This window comes from Mytilus trossulus, chromosome 3 (genome assembly GCF_036588685.1).
Source record: "Mytilus trossulus isolate FHL-02 chromosome 3, PNRI_Mtr1.1.1.hap1, whole genome shotgun sequence".
NCBI lineage: Eukaryota > Metazoa > Mollusca > Bivalvia > Mytilida > Mytilidae > Mytilus > Mytilus trossulus.
In genome coordinates this window covers 21,922,321-21,948,923 of record NC_086375.1, presented here as the reverse complement: position 1 = coordinate 21,948,923, position 26,603 = coordinate 21,922,321, and the positions used below count along the sequence as shown (strand labels likewise).

At 31.4% G+C, this 26,603-nt stretch overlaps 1 protein-coding gene across 1 annotated transcript; it reads left to right on the top strand.

The window, feature by feature from the left end:
• Window positions 1–3,594: 3,594 nt before the first annotated feature.
• On the top strand, window positions 3,595–23,927 carry LOC134710435 (sodium-dependent phosphate transport protein 2B-like). Its single transcript, XM_063570794.1, has 9 exons — window positions 3,595–3,876; window positions 6,906–6,959; window positions 9,247–9,346; window positions 9,818–9,946; window positions 10,353–10,496; window positions 10,917–11,108; window positions 11,874–11,989; window positions 21,431–21,626; window positions 22,004–23,927. The coding sequence occupies exons 1-9, from the start codon at window positions 3,844–3,846 to the stop codon at window positions 22,885–22,887; spliced, it is 1,848 nt and encodes a 615-aa protein (XP_063426864.1). The 5' UTR covers window positions 3,595–3,843; the 3' UTR covers window positions 22,888–23,927.
• The last annotated feature ends 2,676 nt before the right edge of the window (window positions 23,928–26,603 follow it).

Below are 26,603 nucleotides of genomic sequence, written 5' to 3'. Positions count from 1 at the left end.
TTTCTGATGTGGAATGGTAAATAAACAGACGAAAAAATTATGATATTTGTAGAAAATGAAGAAAAATAGTTTACATGTAATGTTTAGTAATAAATAATACAAGTTAGACAAAGTAAGAGATGTGAGAACGGGTTTTTATCGCGCCGATGCCAATGAGACAACTATCCACAAAAGACCAAAATGACACAAACATTAACAACTATAGGCCACCGTACGGCCTTCAACAATGAGCAAAGCCCATAACGCATATAGTCAGCTATAAAAGGCCCTGATAAGACAATGTAAAACAATTCAAACGAGAAAACTAACGGCCTTATTTATGTAAAAAAATGACTCCAATTCATATCCATTTGTTTTACTTATCATAATTTAGACTAATACATTGAACTATTCGTCGCAGACATATAAAAAAACCTATTAATCCGAGTGATATTGTTCACAGTAAAAGATTATATCATTCATATAACTTGGAACAAATAAATTTAAATATTGATAATCAGATTATGAAAAAAGAACATAGACAAAAAGACAGATAAGAATAACTTGTTTCTAATTAGATTTAACAGATTAAAACATGACCATACATATAACTGGAAGTCCAAACGGAGAATTTTAAAATAGCATATCAAAACATGTTGATAAAAATTCCTCGATATGAAATGTAAATAGAAACAAAACTATATATAAAAAAAATATTAAACACAACAAAAGAGGGGCGAAAGAGTGAAAATAAACTGACAACGCCATGGCTAAAAATGAAAAAAAGACAAATAATAGTACACAAGACACAATAATTTATGTCCAGAATATCTAAACTGTGGAATTTATAAATATAAGAGAGGCATTACTTGGCTTGATCTCATCTGCAGTCCCTTCTTGAAATTCATGAAAATTTAAATAACAAAATTTTATATCAAGCTTTTGGTGTTGAAATATGAATTCAATTCTCAATATGAAAAAAACAAAATTCATTTGATGTCTGATGACAACTATATTTCCGGGAAAATTGTGGGACAAGTTCCTCTATGAAGGACTATGAACTATAATTGGCAAATCCACGACTGTCATAAAACATTCATGGTAGCTTAATACGACAACTACATAGGCAATTCTGATCTAGTTTAGCAATTTAGACTCCTCTGTCGTGGAGTTTCTGTATAATAATAAAGATGTGGTACGATTGTCAACGATACAACTCTCCACCAGGCATCAATTGGTGTAGTAGGTAAGCCTTCAACAATGAGCAAAAATAATACCACATAGACTAGAAGTAACAAATGTTAATCAATTCAAACGAGAAAACTAGTTTCCACAACTTTGTTGTTATATATGTGTTCCTTCCTTAAATTATGTTTTTTTTCTGTGATAATTCATGTTTATACAAAAATAAAATTATAAACTAAACAAGCGCGTGCATGTGGACTTTTACGGCAACAACAGTTGCTGACAAATTTTTAACCGAAGTTTTGCAAAATCAAGATTCTTGTGTGTTCTTTTCACTGTTGGCAATGAAATTCCAACTTAAAACGTGTAGCCCTAAAGAGTCGTGAAAATGTGAAAATGGTAACTATGACGAAGGTCTTAACTGGTCCGGACTCATAGCCTAAAAGATAAAACAACCCATACATAAGATATTCTTTATAAATAATTTTATATCAACAATTGGGTCACTTTAAAATAACTTTCTTTAGAAATAACATTAGTGATTAGAAATCTGCATTTAATTTTTGCACTGATGGTTGTTATTCTATCTTTGTTATTCTTGGTTGATATATATGAAATTTAAGCTTTCAATGACTTGCACTTCTGTGGTAGCTTCTGAAGGTAAAGACCGAATTCAGCACCTGTTCTATAAACGCCCGCAATAAATGGTTGTCCGTAACCCAACCAATTATTTCTTTCTGAGCAGGCCAGGCGACTATCATATAGTTCCTGGGCTTATTATAAGGTTAATATAACACATTTATTTTGTTTAAATTCTGTAACTATTCGTCAGTTTAAATGCCATAATTTGCAAAATCACAAATATACTAAATCTAAAATAAGTCAAAACGCTTAAAAAATAATATGTCGAACAAAAAGTTAACTGACTTTAAAAAATATCTATCTTGTTGGAAAAAAACTCGAGGTAGGGCTAGACTATACGCTTAGTGACCTTCGCACAGAGGGTTATAAATCGGAAATTGATGATAAAGAATCATTATACTAGGCTGTCAAGATTTTAGATATTTTCATAAAATTAAATGTTTTTTTCAGTACAACACATCGAGTTTTATTGTAATTTTACAAGGTCAATGTTATCATTCTGAACATGCATGAAATATTTGCCACTAAACGTTAAACAACCAACAATCAATCAATCAATACAAGTTTTATTGTAAAAATTAGCATCGAAGGCTATTTGATTTTTTTACGGACAGCATCATAAGTGGGTTGACCGATATGTGATATCTGTGTCACATGTGATCATGGAAATGTCCCAATCGTCGATACCTCCATCCTGTTTGTTTTCTTACCATTCCGAATTTGTTCTTGCCACGAGCAACATGAAGGGTGTCACTAATGCAGCATGGCTGCTTACCATTCCGAATTTGTTCTTGCCACAGGCAACATGAAAGGTGTCACTAATGCAGCAAGATCCGGCTGCTTCCCATTCCGATTTGTTGACCACGTCTTTTCGTCGTCGTCTTCCTTTTTGTCGTGGTGTTTTCATGTTTCTCATCGAATTATGAGTTTTGGTTGTCCCCTTGGTACTTTCCGCATCACTTTGTGGAATATACATTGTGAGCTTATTATATAAGATTTTTCAAACTGATAATCGGTTTATAATTATTTAGAAGTTGTCGTTTGTTGATGTTGTTCATAAGTGTTTCTCGTTTATCGTTTTATATACAGATTATAACGCTAGTTTTCCCGTTTGAAAGGTTTTACACTAGTCATCTTTGGGGGCCCTTTATTTCTTGCTGTTCGGTGTGAGCCAAGACTATGTGTTAAAGAAAGTACTTTGACCTATAATGGTTTTCTTCTCACTCATTGTGACTTGGATGGAGAGTTGTCCCATTGGCACTCATACCACATCTTATTATATCTATCATAATTAGATTATTATTGTATTGATTATAAACATAAAAATTCGTTTGGAACTGACTGGAAAAATAGTATTGATGTCAGCAAGGATTTGCCTCGTACTATATGAATCATTGATTTTAGGGACCATAAATGTCCCTTATCAGACTTAACTCGTAATGTCCATTGCTGGCCGGAATATGTCCCCTTCTGGTGCAACACAACAAACGATCATTCAAATCAACAAAAGGCGCTAAGGCGATTGACATCTTACGGACTTTTTATTCTCTAATTATGTTTTTAAATATTTAAATTAGTTTTAGTAAGTATTCTTTTCTTTTTAACTTGAAATGGATTCTTATTCTAAACCAGTCAATGCGATAGTCTATGCCTTCTTATTTTTCTAAATGAAAATAAGATAAAGCATTAAAGAATTTAAAAAAAACATTTACAACACAAACAAATACTTCTATTGAAAAAAAGTGGGGTCCTTTTCCAAATCCCATTTGAAATCAATCAGTAAATGTAAATGAGAAGATGTGATATGATTGTCAATAAGTGAACGGCATGTTTCATTGCAATATAAACAAACTTTCGTAACAATAGAAATCCTTTTAACATCACGGCGGTGTGTTCCGAGTCCGAGGCCTTCCAAGTGAATACAATTAATACCTGTCACAAGTGACATGAGTGATCAAATTCATACCTGTATATAATATAAAGCCGAAAGCATTTGACTGAATACAATATTTGGACAATTATTTTCTGGTGAACACGATGGAGGACAAACCACCACCATATTCCGAAAAGGTAAATAATACATACATGGCCTACTTTGGTCTTAAGTAATTACAATATACCAATTTAATTTAATTATCTCTTTTTTTCCTTAATTCTTAAATTCACGTAATAGCAAAGATGTCCTTTGTTTACTTTTTTGGTGCGAACACCAAATAAAATAATATCTTCAAGATTCTAATGAATCAAACTCTTATTTTTTTCAAATCAATTTTTAAAATTCTAATACTAATTAAAGCATACAATTATGATGAAATTATAAAATTATACCGAAAACTTTGTCCACATTCTACAACACTCATGCATGTATTTCTATCAAGATTTTCAAATGTTGGATTTATATCATTTTGTGCTATTTATTATGTTCGTTGTTTATTTATTGCTAATAGTAGTAGAAATAATAATGTTCATAAAATTAAAAGCATGAACTAGCTTGTTGCTAAATACAATGAACACAATTATCAACAATCAGTATTAAGCTAACCGGTTAAGACCAGTCATCCTAATGGTTTCACCGTTACAACTGTTAAACCGCCTTGTATGTACCAAATTTTCATGTATTTCAGTGGAAATATTAAATTAAAGATCTTAAGGAACCTTTAGGTAAAGTCTGTTCAGAATCACCAGTATCAGGCTCCCGTTTTTTAACGACAACTTTTTAAGGAGTCCATAGGTGTCCTGTTGCAAGACAAAATTTCTCACCCTATCCAACATATATCCTCATTTTCCAGTCAGTGACCATCCAAATTAACCGACCATCCTCCATGATGGCCTCTATTACAAGACCTTCCTATTATATAGTCATTCTGTTATCGTTCTGAATATGCATGAAATATTTGCCACTGGACGTTAAGCAACAAACAATCAATCGAACAATTTGTGAGCGTTAAACTTTGTAATTTCGGCAAATAGGAATGTCTGTAATAAATAATTACTTTTTCATGTAAATAAACTTATCTGGGTCTATTGTATAAATTGTTATGATAATTACTTTGTTAGGTTTGTATTCCAAAGTAATAAAATTCTTTAGTTTCTTTTAGTGATGCACTGACTCGTCAATCTACTAGTTAATCGTCGTACGATGTAAATGTATTTGTATTCTTTATTGCACAGTATTAAGATGATACATCATTTCTCAAACAGTTTAATTGGGTGGTCATTCCGACCAGAACATTTCTCATCTTGCATTGGTCATTCATCAAATCAATGTGACTTTTGGTCAAATTTAATTCTCAGCTATAAAATATTTAGTCATTCACAAAAGAATATAAATTATGTAAAGAAAAAGAAATGGTTATTTTACCATTAATATGATGACATGTTTAATTAATTTTAATGTAACGGATGCTTCATTTTACTTGACATATAAAACAATAAAACGATGACACAGAGCATGTGTTGAAATACAAATGTTAAAGTATGTAAAAGTATGTAAAAGGGAAAGAAAACGTATATGTACATGTAATATCAGAGTGACAATCACTTTATCCGACGTCATAGTAAAACACAAGACCGTCAATGTAAAGCTGTTTGTGGGTAATCTACGCAATAAAAGAAGTCGTCAAATTATGACAAATACGAAAATGATACCAATTACAACAACACCGGTTTTTTTTTATAGATTATAAACACGTTTTATGTGTAAAAGGATGATTATAAGGGTTCGTCTTAAGTTCCGCTTCTTTGTTAGTAAATACTCCAATGGAACCGCCAAAATGTAGTTAAAACTGAAAGACGTTATCAAATATTTAAAAGGTTAGACCCAAAGCTGTCCTTAAATAGCACAGTTCACATGAAAAAGATGACAACAGATTTTAAATGGCGCAATTTGAATTCATTTGATATTTTTTTCTTTCTGCACCAATTCACCAATGCATCTGATTAACCACGTCTCAGATATAGTGCGGGAAAGTGTCAACAAACACTTAACGGGAATGTAAAGTTGCACGTTGACCCCGACGTATTCCAAGTTTAGGATAGAGTGACAAATTCGTCAGCTCATCTGTGACACAATATAATTCACATAAAGGGGAATGACTTGTCTTCTCGATTCTTTTTATTTCGAGACAATTACAAATTGAAGGCCCTGCAAGTGTGAAAACAAATTTATCGTATAGGAACAGTAATTAGATATAGGAAGATGTGGTGTGTAATACATATTTATCAATAAGTTAACAGTAAAATGACAAAAAAAATCAGACCGAACAACAAACCTCACTCACAACAAAACCCCTGAAGAAAAGATACGCACTAACACACAACGAACATCATATATATATGGGATAGGACAATTTGTTCAGCTCTCGCACTTTTTCCAAAATCCGTTATTTTTTTGTATTTATTAATTTCAATTAATTTCGATTCTATAACATGATTTATCAGTGACCACTGTTGATTATATACATGGAAACTTTAGTATCAAAATAGCAAATACAAGTTATTTCTAGTATATCTAAGTTTAAATAAAACAGAAAAACGCGAAAATAATTGAAATTAACAGTAATAGATAAATCCCTGATTTTGGAAAAAAAAGAAGGCTTAAGAAAACAATTTCTTGTGGCTTAGAACTATACTTTTCTTGAATATAATTGTCCAAGATAAGGCATGCGTTTACTTCAATGTCACCAGCCATATCAGGCAAAAACATTAATGCAGTCACTTCGCGATTATCGTAGGATGAAGTGAAATCAAAGAGGTTATTGTAATTGCGCTTACCCGATCAAATAAAATAAATGTAGTCATATCGCGATTAATCGATCAGATGAATCAATGTAGTCATCGTGATTAATCGATCAGATGAATCAATATAGTATCGCGATTAATCGATCAGATGAATCAATGCAGTCATCGAGATTAATCGATCAGGTGAATCAATGAAGTCATATCTCAATTTCCCGAGTTTTAAGCGGCCTGTGTACTTGCTAGAGTATACATAATGCTTCGCCAGTCTGAATTAAACTTTTATTTTAACTTTTGTTTTATCGTCATTTCGTGAAATTGATGCATTTCTTTCATCTAAATTATGTTTATTTATTTCTTAGAATGGTTTCTACAACAAGGCTTATGATGGATCATTAGACATTGCTCAACTTGAGGTGAGTTTGGACATCTTTGAAATCATACTGTATACGCATTAAACACTATACTTAAAAATTCACAACATGTGCTGTAAATTATAATTGACTGCAAAGCAATAAAAAACGACAATGTTTGACAACTGATTGTCTAATTAATTGTTTAATGTAAAAACTAATAATTAGTTAATGTTTGATTTGAAAGTAAAATTCAATTATAATTCAATTAAAACATGGGCGTAAATGTTTGTTGTCCGTAAATTAACTTGATGCAAAAACACCGCACATTCTAGTACTAAACAGAAAATGTCACATTACATACATTTATCGCACACAAATAAAGAGTCCATTCTTTTTCTACAGTCATTCATTGTATTCTAATCCAGATTGTTTAAGGGCATTTTCTTTAATGGTAGTTAAATGTGTGGTTTTTAAAGCCACTTTATTTAACGGACTCTGTATGTGGTGGCAATAAGAATAATTTAATGTCTACTTCTGGACATAAGGTATCCATTTCAACTGTTTCTGCTGGTAATAAAATATGAGGCCGTGCATTATATAAATTATTTCTTTTAAAAAAAATCAAACCTTTCTTTAAACTATATAATCGTCATCTGGCAGACCATGTCTATTTTATAACACGTATTATTCTGTCAAAACATCTCCTTTTGTCGCACCAGTTGTCAAAGGTGATAAAGAAATGAATTTACATCTGAAAATTAATTATAAGAAAACCAACCTGGACTTTTTTGTGATTATGATTGAAATGTTTTTGTGTTGATTGCCCAATATAGTTGTAGTTCGATTTAACAAATAAGATTACATAAAATCCAACAGCCTTTTCAATAGAAAGAGATTATTTAAAAAAAAATAAAATTGAATTTTGAACGAATTATTTATACAATCATCTTATGTATTCCGTAAAATTAATAATCAGCCCCGCCCCTGCACATAAATGGTGCATATTAAAGTGCATCTACCTGCGTTAAGAGAATATTTTAAAGGTATTGATTAACACCTTATAGTAAATATTTTGTTGTCAGATATGTATTGTCTGAGACTACCATATATTACAGTAGTCTTATATTGTCATTTTTCTGCATGTGTGATCGATTCCTTGCAAGGGCCTTAGGGGAAAGAAGATGCATTTGTTCTATTGACTAGATCTTTTTGTGATCCCAAACTGTGCAGCTATATTCCATTGTGGTTCTTGCCATGGCTACATATGCTGCTGCTTTCACAGCGAATCTTTAAGGTTTTGGCGAATGAATCTCAAGGTCTTTATTTCATTATCCTCGGAACAATTTTGGTAATGAATTCCAGGAGTATCACCATTAAATAATTGACGCCAATTCTTTAATGGTGCTACTCCTGGAATTCACAACTTGTGCTCTTGATGTGACAAACGAAATTTTTTGTCGAGTAACCTTTATATAAATTTGTGCAGACTTCTTCGATGTACTTGACTTCTAGTAAGCCTGCATGACTTCCCATCGTTCTTCTAGTGTGAATCTCTTATATCTATACGTTTTTCTTTTTTTAATTTTATTTCGACATGGTCTTCATGTGGGCTTTTTTTTATTTTCCGTTTAATAGACTTGTAGTGTTTATGTATCCCATGATGTATGTGTCTTCCTTTCTAAGACACATTTTTGTGTGATATTTATTTTCCATGGAGTTTTAGTAGCCTCCCACACATGATAGATTAATCAATGTTGCATAAGAAGATTTCGAAAGTTCCGTTGAAATGGCCCAGGTCATATTTTCCTTCCCACTGGCTTTGGTTTAAAGGGTTTTCATGCCAAATCTAATAGGAAGATACCATGGTCACTGTTTTCTGTAGAGGGTGATGGTTTGCATCGTAGTTTAAATGCCACAACAGCATTAATCTGATTACCCTTCCTGAGCACATGAGATCATCCCCTGTTTTTGATAAGTTTCGTCAGGGACTTTCTATACTTACTTAGTATAGAAAGTGCCTGGGTTCGTGTTGTTTAGTCTTTAGTTTTCCGTGTTGTGTAGTCTTTAGTTTTGCATGTTGTATGTGGTGTACTATTATTTGTCTGTGTTTGTCTTTTTTTAGCCATGGCGTTGTCAGTTTATTTTCGATCTACGAGTTTGATTGTCCTTCTGGTATCTTTCGACCTCTTTTAAACAAGACATAACTTTCCAATATACAATATACAAACTTTCCAATATACAATATACAAACTTTCCAATATATACAAATAAAATGAACTCCCTTTTGTGGAGCCTTTTATCCATTTCTAATTAAGCGTAGATCAAAAACTTATTGCTTACTTTACAGGGAAGACAATCCGAAGAAAATAGAAAACTACAAAAGGAAAAGGAATTGGAAGATCCTTGGGCATTACCTGATTTGGAAAATACAGAAACACCATGGGGAGGTTCGTATTTCTTTAAACATTCTTCTCATGTAGAACCTTGTCTCTAGAGTGTACAGGTGAGAGAAAAAAATCAGAGACAAGGGCCTGTGCTTTTTTTATTATCTAATCTTTTACTTGGTTAAAAATATATACCAAGAGGAAGGGTTAATTGTTACATTTCAAACATTTCTGATACACTTATTGTGGTTGATACCAATTAATTAAAGGAAATTCACTTTAAGCATGTTGTTCATAATATTTGTTGTAATATTTATCACAAGGTATTAACCAAACAGTAATCACATTTTATGTTAAAACTAATTTATTCAGTGTTGTTACCTTGTTGTCCAGTGCCAAATATTTGATGCATATTCTGGATGTTATTAAAGACAGCTATCTTTCATATTTTTTTCAAGTATATCAAAATTCAGAAAATAATATAAATGTGTGTATAAATAAATGTATGTTTAGTAACATCTTGAATCATTTCAGAATTGGATACATGTGGGAAAATACTGCGAGTGGCATGGCTTATTATAAGGATTATAATGTTCCTGGCCTTCCTGTATTTCTTTATTTGTTCTCTCACTTTCCTTAGTGATGGATTCAAGTTGGTGGGAGGTAAGTCACTAAAGAAGCTTATCAATTTTTACAAGATAAAAAAAACCAGATAATATATACTAGTTATGGTAAAAAAAGGAAGGGGGATATATATACATCAATGGGACAGCACCACAAAAACAAAAAGATATCTACATATATTTAAAAAAAAAAAAAAGTTTCAGAAGCAACAATATTCATTGAATCAAGTATAACATGTGAAACTATAAGTTAACATTTCAATCTTCCTTTTTGTATACAAATAATTATTTTTGAAACAGAAATTCATGAGCTTTTTACAGTGTTTACTGTACAGTTCTATTTTTCAAAGCAGCTAAAACTTGTCCTTGATATATTCATGACATTCATGAAATATTTGTCACTGGACATTCAGCAAATAACATTTACACAATATGCATTTTTTTAGGTAAATCTGCAGGAGAAATCTTCAGAAAGAATGAAATTCTATCCAATCCAGTGGCTGGTGTAATGATTGGTGTCCTGGCTACAGTTCTAGTACAGAGTTCTTCTACCTCAACCTCCATAGTTGTTGGCATGGTTGGTGGACAACGTATGTATACAAATAATTTGCTCATTTATTATCAATCATCATTATTATCAATCATCATAAATGTTTATAGAACATGTATTAAAGAATTAAAATCTTAAGACATGTCATTAAATAATAATTAATTTAGCATTGAAATATTGTCATGACCCCAAGTTGGTGGTGTTACATTGTACAAAGACAACTTAAATTATTTTTTCAAAGAATTCCACTTGGGGATAGGGGCGTCTTTAACTTGCAGTGAGAAGAGATTTTTTTGCTCTATCTAGAAGGCCTCACTGTGACTTTAAGAGGCAGAACAGCAATATATGCAATGTTCCTTTGCTATTTTTGCTATGCATATACCCATTTTGTGTAATGGATGGCTACCCCATATCATATCTTTTTCTTTCCAGTACTTACTTAATTTGAATTATTTTTTAGTTTTGGATGTCAAGACAGCTATCCCTATAGTGATGGGTGCTAATATTGGAACTTCTGTTACAAATACTATTGTTTCCATGGGACAGATAGCCAATAAAGATGACTTTCGAAGAGCCTTTGCTGGAGCAACAGTCCATGATATGTTTAACTGGTTAACAGTTATTATACTTTTACCTATAGAAGTAATAACAGGTACATATTATGTAAACATTTTACCTTTTCACCTTAGATATCAAAACAGATAGATAAATATGAATATAATTTCAAACATGCCTTGGGCTGTTTTATTCTCTTTGGTCAGTTTTTTGTCTCTGACACATTTCCCGTTTCCATTCTCAATTTTATCAATATTCCTAAGGACATTGATACGTCTAACAGATATAAAATATTACTTAAAGGAAAAATAAGAGGCTGTCATAATGACATAATTACATTTGTTAAAGCAATCAAGGGCCATTACTCCTAAATGGTAAAGTGAAAGTTGCCAATATCAACCTTGACCCCAATGTTGTCATCACAATTTTAAAAGCATTGGCAGTTCTCAACTATTTGCACAAAAACAAGTTAAAATATTATTTTCAAATCAGTAAATCAAGGAACAAAGAAGCAACTTAAAATGCCCTTGAAAATTCTCAATCAACTTTATTTCTACTTTGTTATTAGTAATATGTTAAGTTTGGAAGTTTAAAGCAATGAAATCCCCACAAGATATAAAAAAGAAGATGTGGTATGATTGCCAATGAGACAACTCTCCACTTGAGACCAAATTGACACAGAAATTAACCTATACATGTCATATTATGGCCTTCAACAATGAGCAAAAACAAACCACATAGTTGGCTATAAAAGGCTCCAAAATGACAATGTAAAACAATTCAAACGAGAAAACTAACAGCCTTATTCATGTACAAAAAATGAATGAAAAACAAATGTATAACACATAAATGCTCTTTTCAGGTTATCTATATATTCTCAGTGAGAAAATAGTAAATTCTATCAACATGAAACAAGATTTTGAAAAACAAGAATTTCTGAAAAAAATCACCAAACCATTTACCAACCTCATCATCATAGTAAGTATGTCACCAGAAATGTTTAATGAGCTTAAATTTTATGTCATAAAACTATTTAATAATAATACCATAATAGTGTTGCAAGAATGTTTACCAAGCTTTCATGTTATGTCATCAAAACCATTTACACATCTGCTTATAACAACTATAGATCACCACATGGCCTTTAACAATGAGCAAACCAATAGTAGGTCCATATACTGTTTTCAATTATAGATAAGTGTCTATCCATAATGCCAGACTTAACTAATCGATCAGATCGGTAATTGAACACTAATCGATCATATTTGATCAGTAATCGATTGATGACATGAAGTCATCGATCAGTAATCGATCAAACTCTCTCGGGAGTTTGATCGATTAGTGATCGATTAGATTACTGATCGATTTAAGACCGATTACTGATATATTACTTTATAACTCTATGGTGGATCCAATTCTAATATATGGAAGTGCAGTGTGGGGAACTAAATCAATTAATGTCATTAATACAGTTCAAAACAAAGCATGTAAATTCTTTTTATCTGTGGGAAAAAACACGTCCAATATCGCAAGTCGGGGTGACATGGGGTGGATTTCATGTTTAAATAAGCAGCGTATATCATGTATCAGACTTTTGTGTAAAATCACAAGAACAGACGAAAATCGGAACGTGTTCAAAATATGGAAGTGGGCCTCAAGAAGACGCAAAGGTTGGTGCCGCGATGTGGATAAATTTACCGAGTTATTAAACATTCGAAACACCGTAAACGATCTATCTTTATCTACGAAAACAGTTATGAAGTTTGTGACGGACAAAATAAAGGTTTTAGACAATACCGAATGGCAAAGTGAACTATTCAATGATCGTGGACATCAAAATGGCAACAAACTTCGAACATACAGGTTATTTAAAACTAACAATTTTGCCGAGACATACGTTCTCCAAATTATACCACGCTCGTACAGACGCACTCTAGCCTTGTTCCGCGCCGGCTCGCTCCCGTTAGCCATCGAGACTGGCAGGTACACCAGGCCGCCTACAGCTTTAGAAAATAGACTTTGTAAATTTTGTTCCTTAGATAGTGTTGAATCTGAAAAACATTTTCTTTTGCAATGTTCCTTATATGATGACATTAGGTTTGAATTGTTGTTCGAATGTTCAAAATATATTGACAATTTCTTAATGTTAAATGATGATGTCAAACTTGTTGAAATAATGAAATGTTCTGATATTCAAAAATGTTTAAGCAAATGTTTACATAAGAGTTTTATGAGACGAAAATTATTTTCTTAATTATTACTAATAACATACTAGTTGTAAAAGTCTATTTTATAATTTTAAAGTCACTGCAATTAATTTTTTATAAGATAATTATATATGTAATCGTTATTATTTAGATGAAATTATTTTAAAACTAAGAATATATATTTTATTCTTTTTAACTTATTCCCATACTTTTTTTTTAACAATATTCATTTCGGATTTTATTTTTTTGCTCAAGTATATATGCTTTTAAATGCATAAACTCTTTTTAACTTTTTTGATGATAATTTTATGAATTTTACCGTTAAACTATATTAATAATGTATATAACATGTGTTAAGTGTCTCATAAGTCAAATTTATGACTGGGTATTGATTGTTTTATTGTATACTGTGATTTGTAAATATTGTCAATCAATATGTGACACTATAATAAAATATATATTTTTATTATTACTGATGGATTAGTGATCGATTAGATTACTGATCAAGTTAAGACTGATTACTGATGGATTAGTGATTGCATGATTAATGACAGATTAGTGATTGCATGATTAATGACAGTTTAGTGATTGCATGATTAATGACAGATTAGTGATTGCATGATTAATGACAGATTAGTGATTTAATTATTATTGGGAAAACAATGCTAATCCAGAAATAAGCCACCCCCTTACGGAAGACATCAGTTGTGAAATAAAAATTCCATGGAAATATTTTCACCATTGCCAAAATTTTCTGGAATTCCAGGATTTACTCAGTAATACATGTTTATACAATATGCAGTTGTAACCAAGAGAAGGGTATCTAAAAGCTTAGTCCTAACATATTACTGATTAAAAACTACATTTTTGTAGGTTTACCCGTGTATATTGATATAACGGGGCTTTCTCTTGTGTGTTTTTGTGTGTTGGCACTACTTGTCATTATCCGGGAACGAGAACAGCATCTTGTCTGTTAATATAGGGAACTAGCTATACATGTAGTATATATATATATCACCACAAAGTCACAGAGTTAATGTTCACATGTTTAATCGTATTTATAAAAGTACATGTATATATAATATATATTTGATGGTTCACATATAAAACTTCCAATATAAAACGTTACTAAATTCCACTTTAAAAACAACGTGTTACTTCAAGCTAATATAACTGACCAAATCTATAAAGTTTCTCACAAGGTCGTACTATAAACATGTTCTTAATTTATGTGAGGCATTGATTAATGTCTTAGATTATTTGGATAAACTATTGCAGTTAACTGTGCAACTAAAGTATCGTATAAAGTGTCACATTAAACAAGATGAAAGATCATTAAACTGATTAAGAACTGACCATCAAATCTTAGATGGAATTGATTACGCCATATTAGTACAATAACTATGAGGTCTTGAAAGGCTATTGTATTTTTTCTTTTACGCCTTTCAATGACGGAAGGTTTAAAGCAAAATCTAAAATAGCCTTCCAAGATGTCATAATTATTTGGACTACCGTTTATATAATTATATATGATGTACAACATTATTTCCATGAGAATTTGGATCCAGCATGTACCCAACCGTTCCCATATCACATTTTTACTTATCAAAAATGTAAATCTGTCATGAAAGCATATAAATGTTTTTTTTATGAAAATAAGATAAAATTAAAGTATAATACATGTATTTAACAGATGAAAGATACATTGCCATTTCTTCTAAACACATCAGAATTTCTTTTCAGGATACATTTGTAGTAATGTAATGTTTCATTATTATATATTGTTAATGTTAAATAGGTTAAAATGTCAAAATAATAGGATCAAAAGCACAAACAGCAAATAAATAGCTTGTAAGATTGCATGGGAAAATTGATTTAGAGATAATTGATTTGACCACACTGATGGAAACATTAACAAACATCATAAGATTCTGACATCTAATTAATTTCAGACACTTGTGAAATAAATAGGCAGGTTGAAAACTTCACCTCCATCTAAATTTCAAGATTTTTTCATGAAATATGTAATAGAGCTCAAAATAGTGACCATGGTGACCAGCTCATCCCTACCACTCAATTTATTCAACAACACTACCTGCTAAAGTTTACTCAGAAATGCAATAATCATTCCATAAAATTTCTAGACCTTGAAATATTCAAAGACAAACACATGAAAATACTGGTGTTACAGAAAAATTCCAACATCTCCATAAAAACCCAAACCAACCCATTTGGAACTTTAAATTCTATATTACAGACAAAGGTATTCATTTACATAAAAACACAAACCTGAAAGAAAACTCTTTATTGAAAGACTATTCTATTAACTGAAATTGGTAAAACAAATTCTATCAAATTCCATGACAGAAAAGATAAAATTAAGAAAAAGGAAAAACTTTAAAATAGATGTTATGTATCATTTATTACATATCATCTTCAAGCAGAATAACTTCAAAAAGTATTCAGAAAATACTGGCATCTTATTAAAACAGATTATTCAATAGGTGCTACATTGTGTATCATATCCCATTAAAACCTATCCAGAGGATTCAAAAGGAATAGAACATTGGTGAATTAATGAAATGACCTATAAAATAGTTTGTATGAAGGTCACAATTCCTTCAAAACATTTCACTGTGCAGAACTAATTAATGACCATCATCAAGTAAACCTCACATATAAACTGATATTCTTATAAGACAAAATTCTACCAGGAAACACTTAATTCAACATTTATTAAAATAGGTTGAAATAGTTAGAAAATCAAAAAACCACAAAATCTAAATTCAAATAAACAAATTTTTCAAAATTATAAAAAAAATCAATGAACTAAAACAGTAATAGAAAAATGACAAACAGAAGGGGTGGTCTCTGCTAAAAGTTTCTCTTTAATCAACATATTTTCAGAAAAAAACTCTAAGCTTGCTACACAATATCAATGAAAGGCCAGAACAATGATTTGTAGTTTCACTATGCAACTACAAATCAAAGGTGAATATAACGGCCTTACTTATATAAAAAAACAAATATGTAACACATACACAAACGACAATCACTGAATTACAGGCTCCTGACTTGTGACAGACACACGCAGCAGGCACATACTCAATTCTTTTTAAAAACATGTTTAATTTCTTATTTATAATCATTTTACTTTATATCTTTAGTTATATATGCTTTCATGTGAAAATAAAACACTAACTACAAATACTCCACTATTGCCTTGTATTAAGACTATTTTAAAATTTTAGAAAAAAGGGGGGATCTTCTGTATGTAAATTCAAAAGTCAATAGACAGTTTTCCACTGACTCCTGACTCTGATAACAATCTATTTATTTTTATCAGTATTTTGCAATCCATAGTAGAGTAATAGTCCACAGCTGGTTATTTCTGGTCAGTCTTCTACAATATTGTGGTAATTAGACAATATCCTGCTGTGAAGACAAACAAGTGTGTTTGAATAAATGATGTATCAATTTTCTGTTAATTGGTAATTTTCTGGCTATTTAGTTGTGACCTAAAATCTGGCATTTGTAAATAATGTTTTAGGACAAAACCTAAATCTCATCTAAAGTTTCAAATTGCACAATTTATTTGTGTTGATTAATCCTTATTTATGAAAAATACAGATTTAAATATATATTAACTTGGTTTAAATTTTCATCTTTCACATCACAAGTGTCTGAAGCTGATATTGTATGTCAAAATTAATTTTCATGTGTTAACAAAGGTCATTTACTTAGGCAGCAACCATTTGATTTTCTGGAGGGGGGGGATATGTTGATTATAGAGAAACTTTCAGCAGAGACCAACCCTTCTGTTGGTCATTTTTTTTATTTTTTGGAAAAAAAAGTTTGTTTTCAGTTTTTGTAGAAAAAAATAAATTTGTTTTTGATTCTGAGAAAAAACAAGAGGATCTCAAGAGCCTGAATCGCTCACCTTAATTCTTTTGGTTAAATCTCTCATCAATGATTATTTTGGCTTTTCAATTTATTTAAATGTTTTTTGGATCGTCCTATTTTCTTCAAAAGCCAAAAAAAATAATAATTTTTTCCTATGTTCTATTTTAGCCATAGTAGCTATGTTTCTTGACATACAAGGAAATAAAATATAAAATTTATACTAGATACTCTGAAACTCATTTAGCCTAAGTTTGGCTGAAATTGATACAGCAGTTTTAAAGGAGAAGATTTTTTAAAGTAAGTCAACATGATGAACAAATTGTGAAAAAAGTCTTTAAAGGGCAATAACTCCTTAAGGGGTCAATTGACAATTTTGGTCGAATTGACTTAATTGAAGATCTTACTTTGCTGAACATTATTGCTGTTAACAGTTTATTTCTATCTATAATTATATTCAAGATAATAAACAAAAACAGCAAAATTTCCTTAAAATAATCAATTCAGGGGCAGCAACCCAACAACAGGTTGTCTGATTCATCTGAAAATTTCATGGCAGATAGATCTTGACCTGATAAACAATATTACCCCATGTCAGATTTGCTCTAAATGCTTTGGTTTTTGAGTTATAAGCCAAAAACTGCATTTGACCCCTATGTTCTATTTTTAGCAATGGCTACCATGTTTGCTGATAGATCATAACTTCGGATACACTTTACAAACTAGATACCCTAAGGAACATTCAGTTAAAGTTTGGAAGTATTTTGCCCAGTAGTTTCAGAGGAGAAGATTTTTGTAAAAGATTACTAAGATTTACGAAAAATGGTTAAAAATTGACTATAAAGGGCAATAACTCCTAAAGGGGTCAACTGACCATTTCCGTCAGGTTGACTTATTTGTAAATCTTACTTTGCTGAACATTATTGCTGTTTACAGTTTATCTCTATCTATAATAATATTCAAGATAATAACCAAAAACAGCAAAATTTCCTTAAAATTACCAATTCAGGGGCAGCAACCCAACAACGGGTTGTCTGATTCATCTGAAAATTTCAGGGCGGATAGATCTTGACCTGATGAACATTATTACCCCCATGTCAGATTTGCTCTAAATGCTTTGGTTTTTGAGTTATAAGCCAAAAACTGCATTTGACCCCTATGTTCTATTTTTATACGACCGCAAATTTTGAAAAAATTTTCGTCGTATATTGCTATCACGTTGGCGTCGTCGTCGTCGTCGTCGTCGTCGTCGTCGTCGTCGTCGTCCGAATACTTTTAGTTTTCGCACTCTAACTTTAGTAAAAGTGAATAGAAATCTATGAAATTTTAACACAAGTTTTATGACCATAAAAGGAAGGCTGGTATTGATTTTGGGAGTTTTGGTCCCAATATTTTAGGAATTAGGGGCCAAAAAGGGCCCAAATAAGCATTTTCTTGGTTTTCGCACAATAACTTTAGTTTAAGTTAATAGAAATCTATGAAATTTTGACACAAGGTTTATGACCACAAAAGAAAGGTTGGGATTGATTTTGGGAGTTTTGGTTTCAACAGTTTAGGAATTAGGGGCCAAAAAAGGGCCCAAATAAGCATTATTCTTGGTTTTCGCACAATAACTTTAGTTAAAGTAAATAGAAATCAATGAAATTTAAACACAATGTTTATGACCACAAAAGGAAGGTTGGTATTGATTTTGGGAGTTTCGGTCCCAACAGTTTAGGAATTAGGGGCCAAAAAGGGGCAGAAATAAGCATTATTCTTTGTTTTCGCACCATAGCGTTAGTATAAGTAAATAGAAATCTATGAAATTTAAACACAAGGTTTATGACTATAAAAGGAAGGTTGGTATTGATTTTGGGAGTTTGGGTCCCAACAGTTAAGGAAAAAGGGGCCCAAAGGGTCCAAAATTAAACTTTGTTTGATTTCATCAAATTTGAATAATTGGGGTTCTTTAATATGCCGAATCTAACTGTGTATGTAGATTCTTAATTTTTGGTCCCGTTTTCAAATTGGTCTACATTAAGGTCCAAAGGGTCCAAAATTAAACTTAGTTTGATTTTAACAAAAATTGAAACCTTGGGGTTCTTTGATATGCTGAATCTAAAAATGTACTTAGATTTTTGATTATTGGACCAGTTTTCAAGTTGGCCCAAATCGAGGTCCAAAATTAAACATTGTTTGATTTCATCAAAAATTGAATAATTGGGGTTCTTTGTTATGCCAAATCTAACTGTGTATGTAGATTCTTAATTTTTGGTCCAGTTTTAAAATTGGTCTAAATTAAAGTGCAAAGGGTCCAAAATTAAACTAAGTTTGATTTTAACAAAAATCAAATTCTTGGGCCTCTTTGATATGCTGAATCTAAACATGTACTTAGATTTTTGATTATGGGCCCAGTTTTCAAGTTGGTCCAAATCAGGATCTAAAATTATTATATTAAGTATTGTGCAATAGCAAGTCTTTTCAATTGCACAGTATTGTGCAATGGCAAGAAATATATAATTCACAATATTGTGAAATAGCTAATTTTTTTTTAATTAAGAGTTATCTTTCTTTGTCCAGTAAAGTGAGCAAGAAATATCTGCAAGAATTTTTTTTAATTGGAGTTATCTTTCTTTGTCCAGAATCAACTTAAATCTTTGTTATATACAATATACAATGTATATTCACTTTTTACTACCAACTGATAAATTTAAATAATCTTTACCATTCAGTGATAACAAGCAGTTTTTTTACATCTTAATATTTTATGATGTATTTAAATGAGTAGTAATTGTTGCAAACTCCATTAGAATATTTTAATTGAAATTAGTTTTAGAATAAGGGAAAGGGGGATGTGATTAAAAAATTGGGTTCAATTTTTCTCATTTGGAATTTCATAAATAAAAAGAAAATTTCTTCAAACATTTTTTTGAGAGGATTAATATTCAACAGCATAGTGAATTGCTCTAAGAGTAAGAGAGAACAAAAATTTTAAGTTCATTTGAATACATTCATTCTGTGTCAGAAACCTATGCTGTGTCAACTATTTAATCACAATCCAAATTTAGAGTGGAATCCAGCTTGAATGTTGTGTCCATACTTGCCCCAACTGTTCAGGGTTCAACCTCTGCGGTCGTATAAAGCTACGCCCTGCGGAGCATCTGGTTAGCAATGGCGACCATGTTTGTTGATAGATCATAACTTCGGATACAATTTATAAATTAGATACCCTAAGGAACATTCAGTTAAAGTTTGAAAGTATTTGGCCCAGTAGTTTCAGAGGAGAAGATTCTTGAAATAGTTTACGACGACAGACGACAACAGACGACGGACGACAGACGACAGACGACGGACGACAACGGACGCCAAGTCCCTTCGGGACAGGTGAGCTAAAAATTGTCCAGAAAAAAAAACCCATGCCGTTCGTAAATGAAAGGCGTAAAAGAAAAAATACAATAGCCTTTCAAGACCTCATAGTTATTGTACTAATATACACAGGTAAACCTACAAAAATGTAGTTTTTAATCAGTAATATGTTAGGACTAAGCTTTTAGATACCCTTCTCTTGGTTACAACTGCATATTGTATAAACATGTATTACTGAGTAAATCCTGGAATTCCAGAAAATTTTGGCAATGGTGAAAATATTTCCATGGAATTTTTGTTTCACAACTGATGTCTTCCATAAGGGGGTGGCTTATTTCTGGAATAGCACTGTTTTCCCAATAATAATAAAATCACTAATATGTCTTTAATCAATCACTAATCCATCAGTAATCGATCTTAAATCGATCAGTAATCTAATCGATCACTAATCGATCAAACTCCCGAGAGAGTTTGATCGATTACTGATCGATGACTTCATGTCATCAATCGATTACTGATCAAATATGATCGATTAGTGTTCGATTACCGATCTGATCGATTAGTTAAGTCTGGATAATGTCAAGCTCTAAATTGGTGAGCATAAAATAATTACTTTCATTTTCACCAATGATATATTCATTTAGATAAGAGGATAAGAGTGAAGATAGCAACTGAGGAGATTTCTGACTTGGAACAGGCAGATTAACACTTTTTCTTATTTCTCAAACATCATCTCAATCAGTGGAATAAGAAAAGGAACATTTAAGAATTTACAATAAAATAAAGATAAATGCATTGTCACTTTAAATCTACTTATCAACCAAAAGTAAATATCACCAAACTATTAACTACTAATTGTAAGTATATTACCATTGACAAGAAACAATCTGGTTGAATTGATCATTAGACTTTCAATAGTATTTTTAAGCCATCTGTATTTTTAAATCAAAACCAATTTCAATTGCAGCTCGACTCAAAACAGATCACAAATGTTGCCAAAGGTGAAGATGTGAAAACTTTATTGAAAGACTGTTGTGTTAAAGACACTGTAATGCAGAATGTATCATCTCTTGTAACAGTCAATGAAACAATTATGTCCACTGTTGTGGAGGTGAATCGAACAGAATGGGGCTTGGAAAAAGTCAAAGTGTGTGTAGAAAAATGTAAGTATTTATAGCAATAATACCACATAATTTTACTGAGGGGATATTATAAAATGCATTGAATAATTTTAAAAGAGTCCAGAGTATTTTGCTGCTCATACATGCATCATTTTAATATAGATGTTTAACACCTCTACCAGTTAAAGCAAATTTTGTAATATTATAAAAGGACAGATATTTTACATAGAAATTTCCTTCCAGCACAACTTTTTGTCATTCAAGTTGATTATATAAAAGTAATTACATTTCAGCAGGGTCCATTATTTGAAAAATAAAAAGAAGAAAACTAAAAAAAAAATATGTATTACATTATATTTTGCACATCCTATTTTGTGTAAATTTAAAAAATAGTTTTAAGATCTGTATTCTATTTTTAGGTGAATTTGCTTTCAAACACTCTGGACTGAATGATCATGAAATTGGTGCTATAATTCTTGTTGGTGCCTTAGTTATGCTGTGTGTCTGCTTACTAGGAATTGTCAAAACTATGAATTCAGTTTTGAAAGGAAATATCCGTAAAGCTATCAGAAAATTCATCAACTATGAATTTCCAGGAAGATGGTCCTACTTCACAGGGTACATAGCTATCCTGGTTGGTACAGGACTGACATTCTTGGTCCAATCCAGTTCTATCTTCACATCAACTTTGACCCCACTTGTTGGAGTGGGAGTAGTAAGTTTGGAAAGAATGTACCCACTGACATTAGGTTCAAACATTGGAACTACAACAACATCCATTCTTGCAGCCTTGGCAACAGATGATATAAGACTGCCATTACAAGTATCAATGTGCCATCTTTTCTTCAATTTATCAGGAATTCTCATTTTCTACCCACTAACATTCATGCGATTTCCAATTCCAATGGCCAAACATTTGGGTATGGTGACATCCAAGTATAGATGGTTTGCTCTGGTTTACTTAATTACCATGTTTGGCCTGTTCCCTGCTGGTGTGTTTGCTCTCTCCATCGCCGGTTGGTATGTGGTACTGGCAGTACTATTACCAATAGCTCTCCTGGTAATATTTGTGGGTGTAATAAAAGTAATTCAACATAAAAAACAATCATGCTTGCCAAAGACACTACAGAACTGGAAATTTCTTCCTGTGTGTTGTCGTTCCTTGGAACCAATAGACAGAACTATTTGTGGACAATTTACCTGCTGCAAAAGCTGTAATAGTAAATATGACGATGAAGAAGCATCATTTGAAACCAACCAACAAAATGGAATACCAACTCGTTCAGATGATACAAAACTGTAACAATAACATACATTTAAAGAAATATCCCTCATCAATACATGAATTTCAGACATTTTTGCCCTGTTACAAGTTTGAGATCAGGCCATCTTGTAAACCTACAAAACTAAAAACTTTACAAGAGAACTGACAGATTCTATGAACATGTGTGTAGATATATTATACTCTTATTTAAGACTGGTGCAAAAAGGTGAATGTGACCAATCATAATGCATTTAATAAATTTCAGAGATGATAGAAGCCAAAACTAAGAATGTGATATTGTTTTTGTTTTTGTTGAGGACTTCCCTCAAGGTAAAACATTTTGATGGCCTATATCGTCTTTGTATATCTGCTGAATTGAAAGTGCAGAAAATTATAAAGCTCTAAAATTGACATCCACCATTAAATGTTGAATCTCTTTTGAATCCATAATTGGTCTTTTATAATTGTTTATCTGCTACTTTTAAGGTCAAACTTTAAAATTTGTTACATCAAGTTTGGAACAAGATGAACCTTTTTCCATACTGAAATTGATAATTACATAGCTTACAGTCACACAAGTTCTTATTCCAGTGCTTTAGTGTAAATCAAAGGTATTACAAGTCAATTAAGCAATGACACATTATGATGATGGGCATGTACATCTAGATGATGGACAATGACAGACGTACATAAAATACAACCATGTTATTTGATGATTGACACTTGCAAATTGAATAAGTTTTAAGTTTATAGTCAGTTTAAAAATCTTTTAAAGAGACAAAGAACACTGATTAATTTGATGATAGACAGTTACAAATTGAATTGCTGTAAGTCTAGATCTATAGACAGTTAAAAAAACTTTTTAAGAGACAAAGAACACTGGTTAATTTGATGACTGACAGGTTCAAATTGAATCAGTAGTGATAGATAGGTGTTTTAAAAATCTTTTAAAGGGACCTAGAACATTTGGTATAACCACTGGGACTTTGCATGTATTATGTATACTTTTAAATAGTTTATTGATGGGTTGTTAGTCTCTTTTCTATTTCATTCATAGTTTTATCTCTATGCAAAATAAACCTTTTTTTTGTGAATATATGCAATTTTTTTAAGTAAAAAAATAACATCTATTGGAAGTTCCTGTGGACGGTAAACTTTTTGGGTAATGAAGATAGACCATGGATACCCTGCTGGCAGGTCATGTTCCTTCATTTGGCACCAAACTATAGTTCATTAAGCTTCAGAAAAGATACTTTGCTACTTCAAAAACAGACCAATTAAGGCACATGTATGACCTAACCTTCTCTTTCCCTTGTGTAAACAAAAATCTAGAGAGTATTATGAAAATCTGTGTAAATATAAAGAAAAATGCTGTGTATATAGTGCCAAGATGTAAAAAGTTCAGTTATCAAAAAGGTCCTTATATATAGATTAAATAATGTATATTCTAAACATTGTCAATCTTTTGTAAAAAGACTGGACCACTGACCAAAAAATTCATTTACATTACTTAGTTTATTACTTTTTTTACATGCATTCTGTATTTATTTATTTTTTCACTCGCTTTTATATTTTAAAATCTATTTTGTTTTTGTTAACTTTTTCTTATGAAAGAAAATAAATAAGATGAAGGGTGTTGCTTATTACATAACATGTATTTTTATATTAAAGAGATGCATTTTTTTCTATCATAAATTGATACATCCTTATTGCTTTCTCAGTTTTAAATTTGGGCGTTCCTAGTGAAGAAAAATTGAGAAAGTTGTTCTGACACACCAAATCTATTACTGTATAAAGTGGTATTCTTTTACCTAGATTTTGTAACATACCGTACATTATACATTCATCACTATGCTGCCATTTTCCATTCAGGGTACATTAAATTAAAGGATATATACAAATAATGTTTTACATAACTTGGCATTAAACATTTTTTTTAACAGTGTAATTTTCATTTTGTTATATGCAACTTTTTATCTGTGCAATCTTGAGTTTTATAAATAAAATTATTTCACTTATTGATGTAGATATTTTATCTACTTTTACTAATTTTATGTAATTTTAAAGTTAAGCAGTTCTAAGTATGCTGGTTGTACTTGTACAAAAACCATATATGTTTCTAATAAAACTTTATAGGTTTTCAAACTATTTGATGTTGAATATATGGCCAAACAGTGAACAATTTGACTTAAAAAAAGATCTGGGTACAGATCAAAGCGATAACAAATATAAAATAATATGGCCAATCAGTGAACAATTTGACTTGAAGGAGATTTGGGGTACACATCCATGAGATGGGTTACAGTATAAACCAGTTTTAATCAATTGACTTGGTTTTTCAATTGCTTTTCAATCGGGTGACATATTAATTGAAGACAAGTTTTATCTCAGCTTTCTTGTATCTCATGACATCAGAGATAATTTAAAACAGCATTTAGGTACTGGTTATAAGTTAAAAGATGGACCATTGCAAAGAAATCGGTAAACTCATTATGAATATTGTAGAGTTTAAGTTAAAACACTGCACCAGAGTGCACCTCATTGACGTAATGGATGCCTTTTTTAATGCCTTATTTTGTTTCCAAAATGCATTTAAAATTCATAAAAAGAAAAAATTGCTAGGCTGTACTCCCACACTGTATAATGGAGGGAAAAGTGTGTCCCAAAGTGTCATTGAGGTACAATAGTCAAAATATGGCAAATGTTGCATAACTCCCATCAATATGATCAAATCAAGACAACAGTTTACTATGGTCAGCTACACATTATGGCAAACAATCCTACCAAGTATGAGAGCTTTCTGTCAAATGGTCTTAGTGAAGTTGCATTCACAAGGTGATTCAATTTCAATACTAAAAAGAATGGCAAAGCCCAATAACTCCTGTAAAATTGGTCAAATCAAACTGATGGCATAGCAGGGTGAAGAGAATATAACTACAACTTATATCTGATAATGGATGTGTTTTGGACAAAGGGCATTACCATATTGCTGTGGCCAGATGCTAATGGGGATAGTAAGGACATTCCTACTACCATTAACTCGAACAATGAAGCTCAGATATCAATCTTGAAACTGAAACTAGAAGCTATTAATAGAAAACTTTATTGCACACCTCATATTCATAAAAATATACCAAAATTTCCATTGGATTAAAAAACAAGGACAGTTTCTTCAATACACATGATTTGTAATCTATTTCTTAAAAAACTTATGACTTGGATTGATCGTAAGTCATGAACAATTTAGTAGACTTACAACTTATCTTAGATGTAAGTAAAAATGATTGCAGATCATGTGTATTGAAGATACTCTCCTTGGTGGTTTTTTTTCGACTCCTGTTCTCAACAATTTTATTTTATTACAAAGACCTTTTTTTTAAACCCATTTGAAAAACTAAACAAGGGGATGCCCACACATTCCATGTACAACTTTCCCACATAAGAGAAAATATCAATAAAAATCGAAACCCTGATAAAATGCACACCTTCAATATGTGTACAAACAGCCAGCAAAGTGAAAATTTCCTAGCATTCAAACTATAAGAAGAGTTTTCTGGAATAGCTACATGTAAATACCCATAAATAGGACATATAAACGACAGTTGTGAAATAATATGCTCCCCAACTTTATGTATTGAAGACCCTTCAGATGTTTTCTGCTATTTGGTTGTGTTGTTTCTTTGACAGATTCCCCATTTCCATTCTCAATTTCATTTGCACTATTTTGTTTGAATGATCCTTAATTCACCAATCTG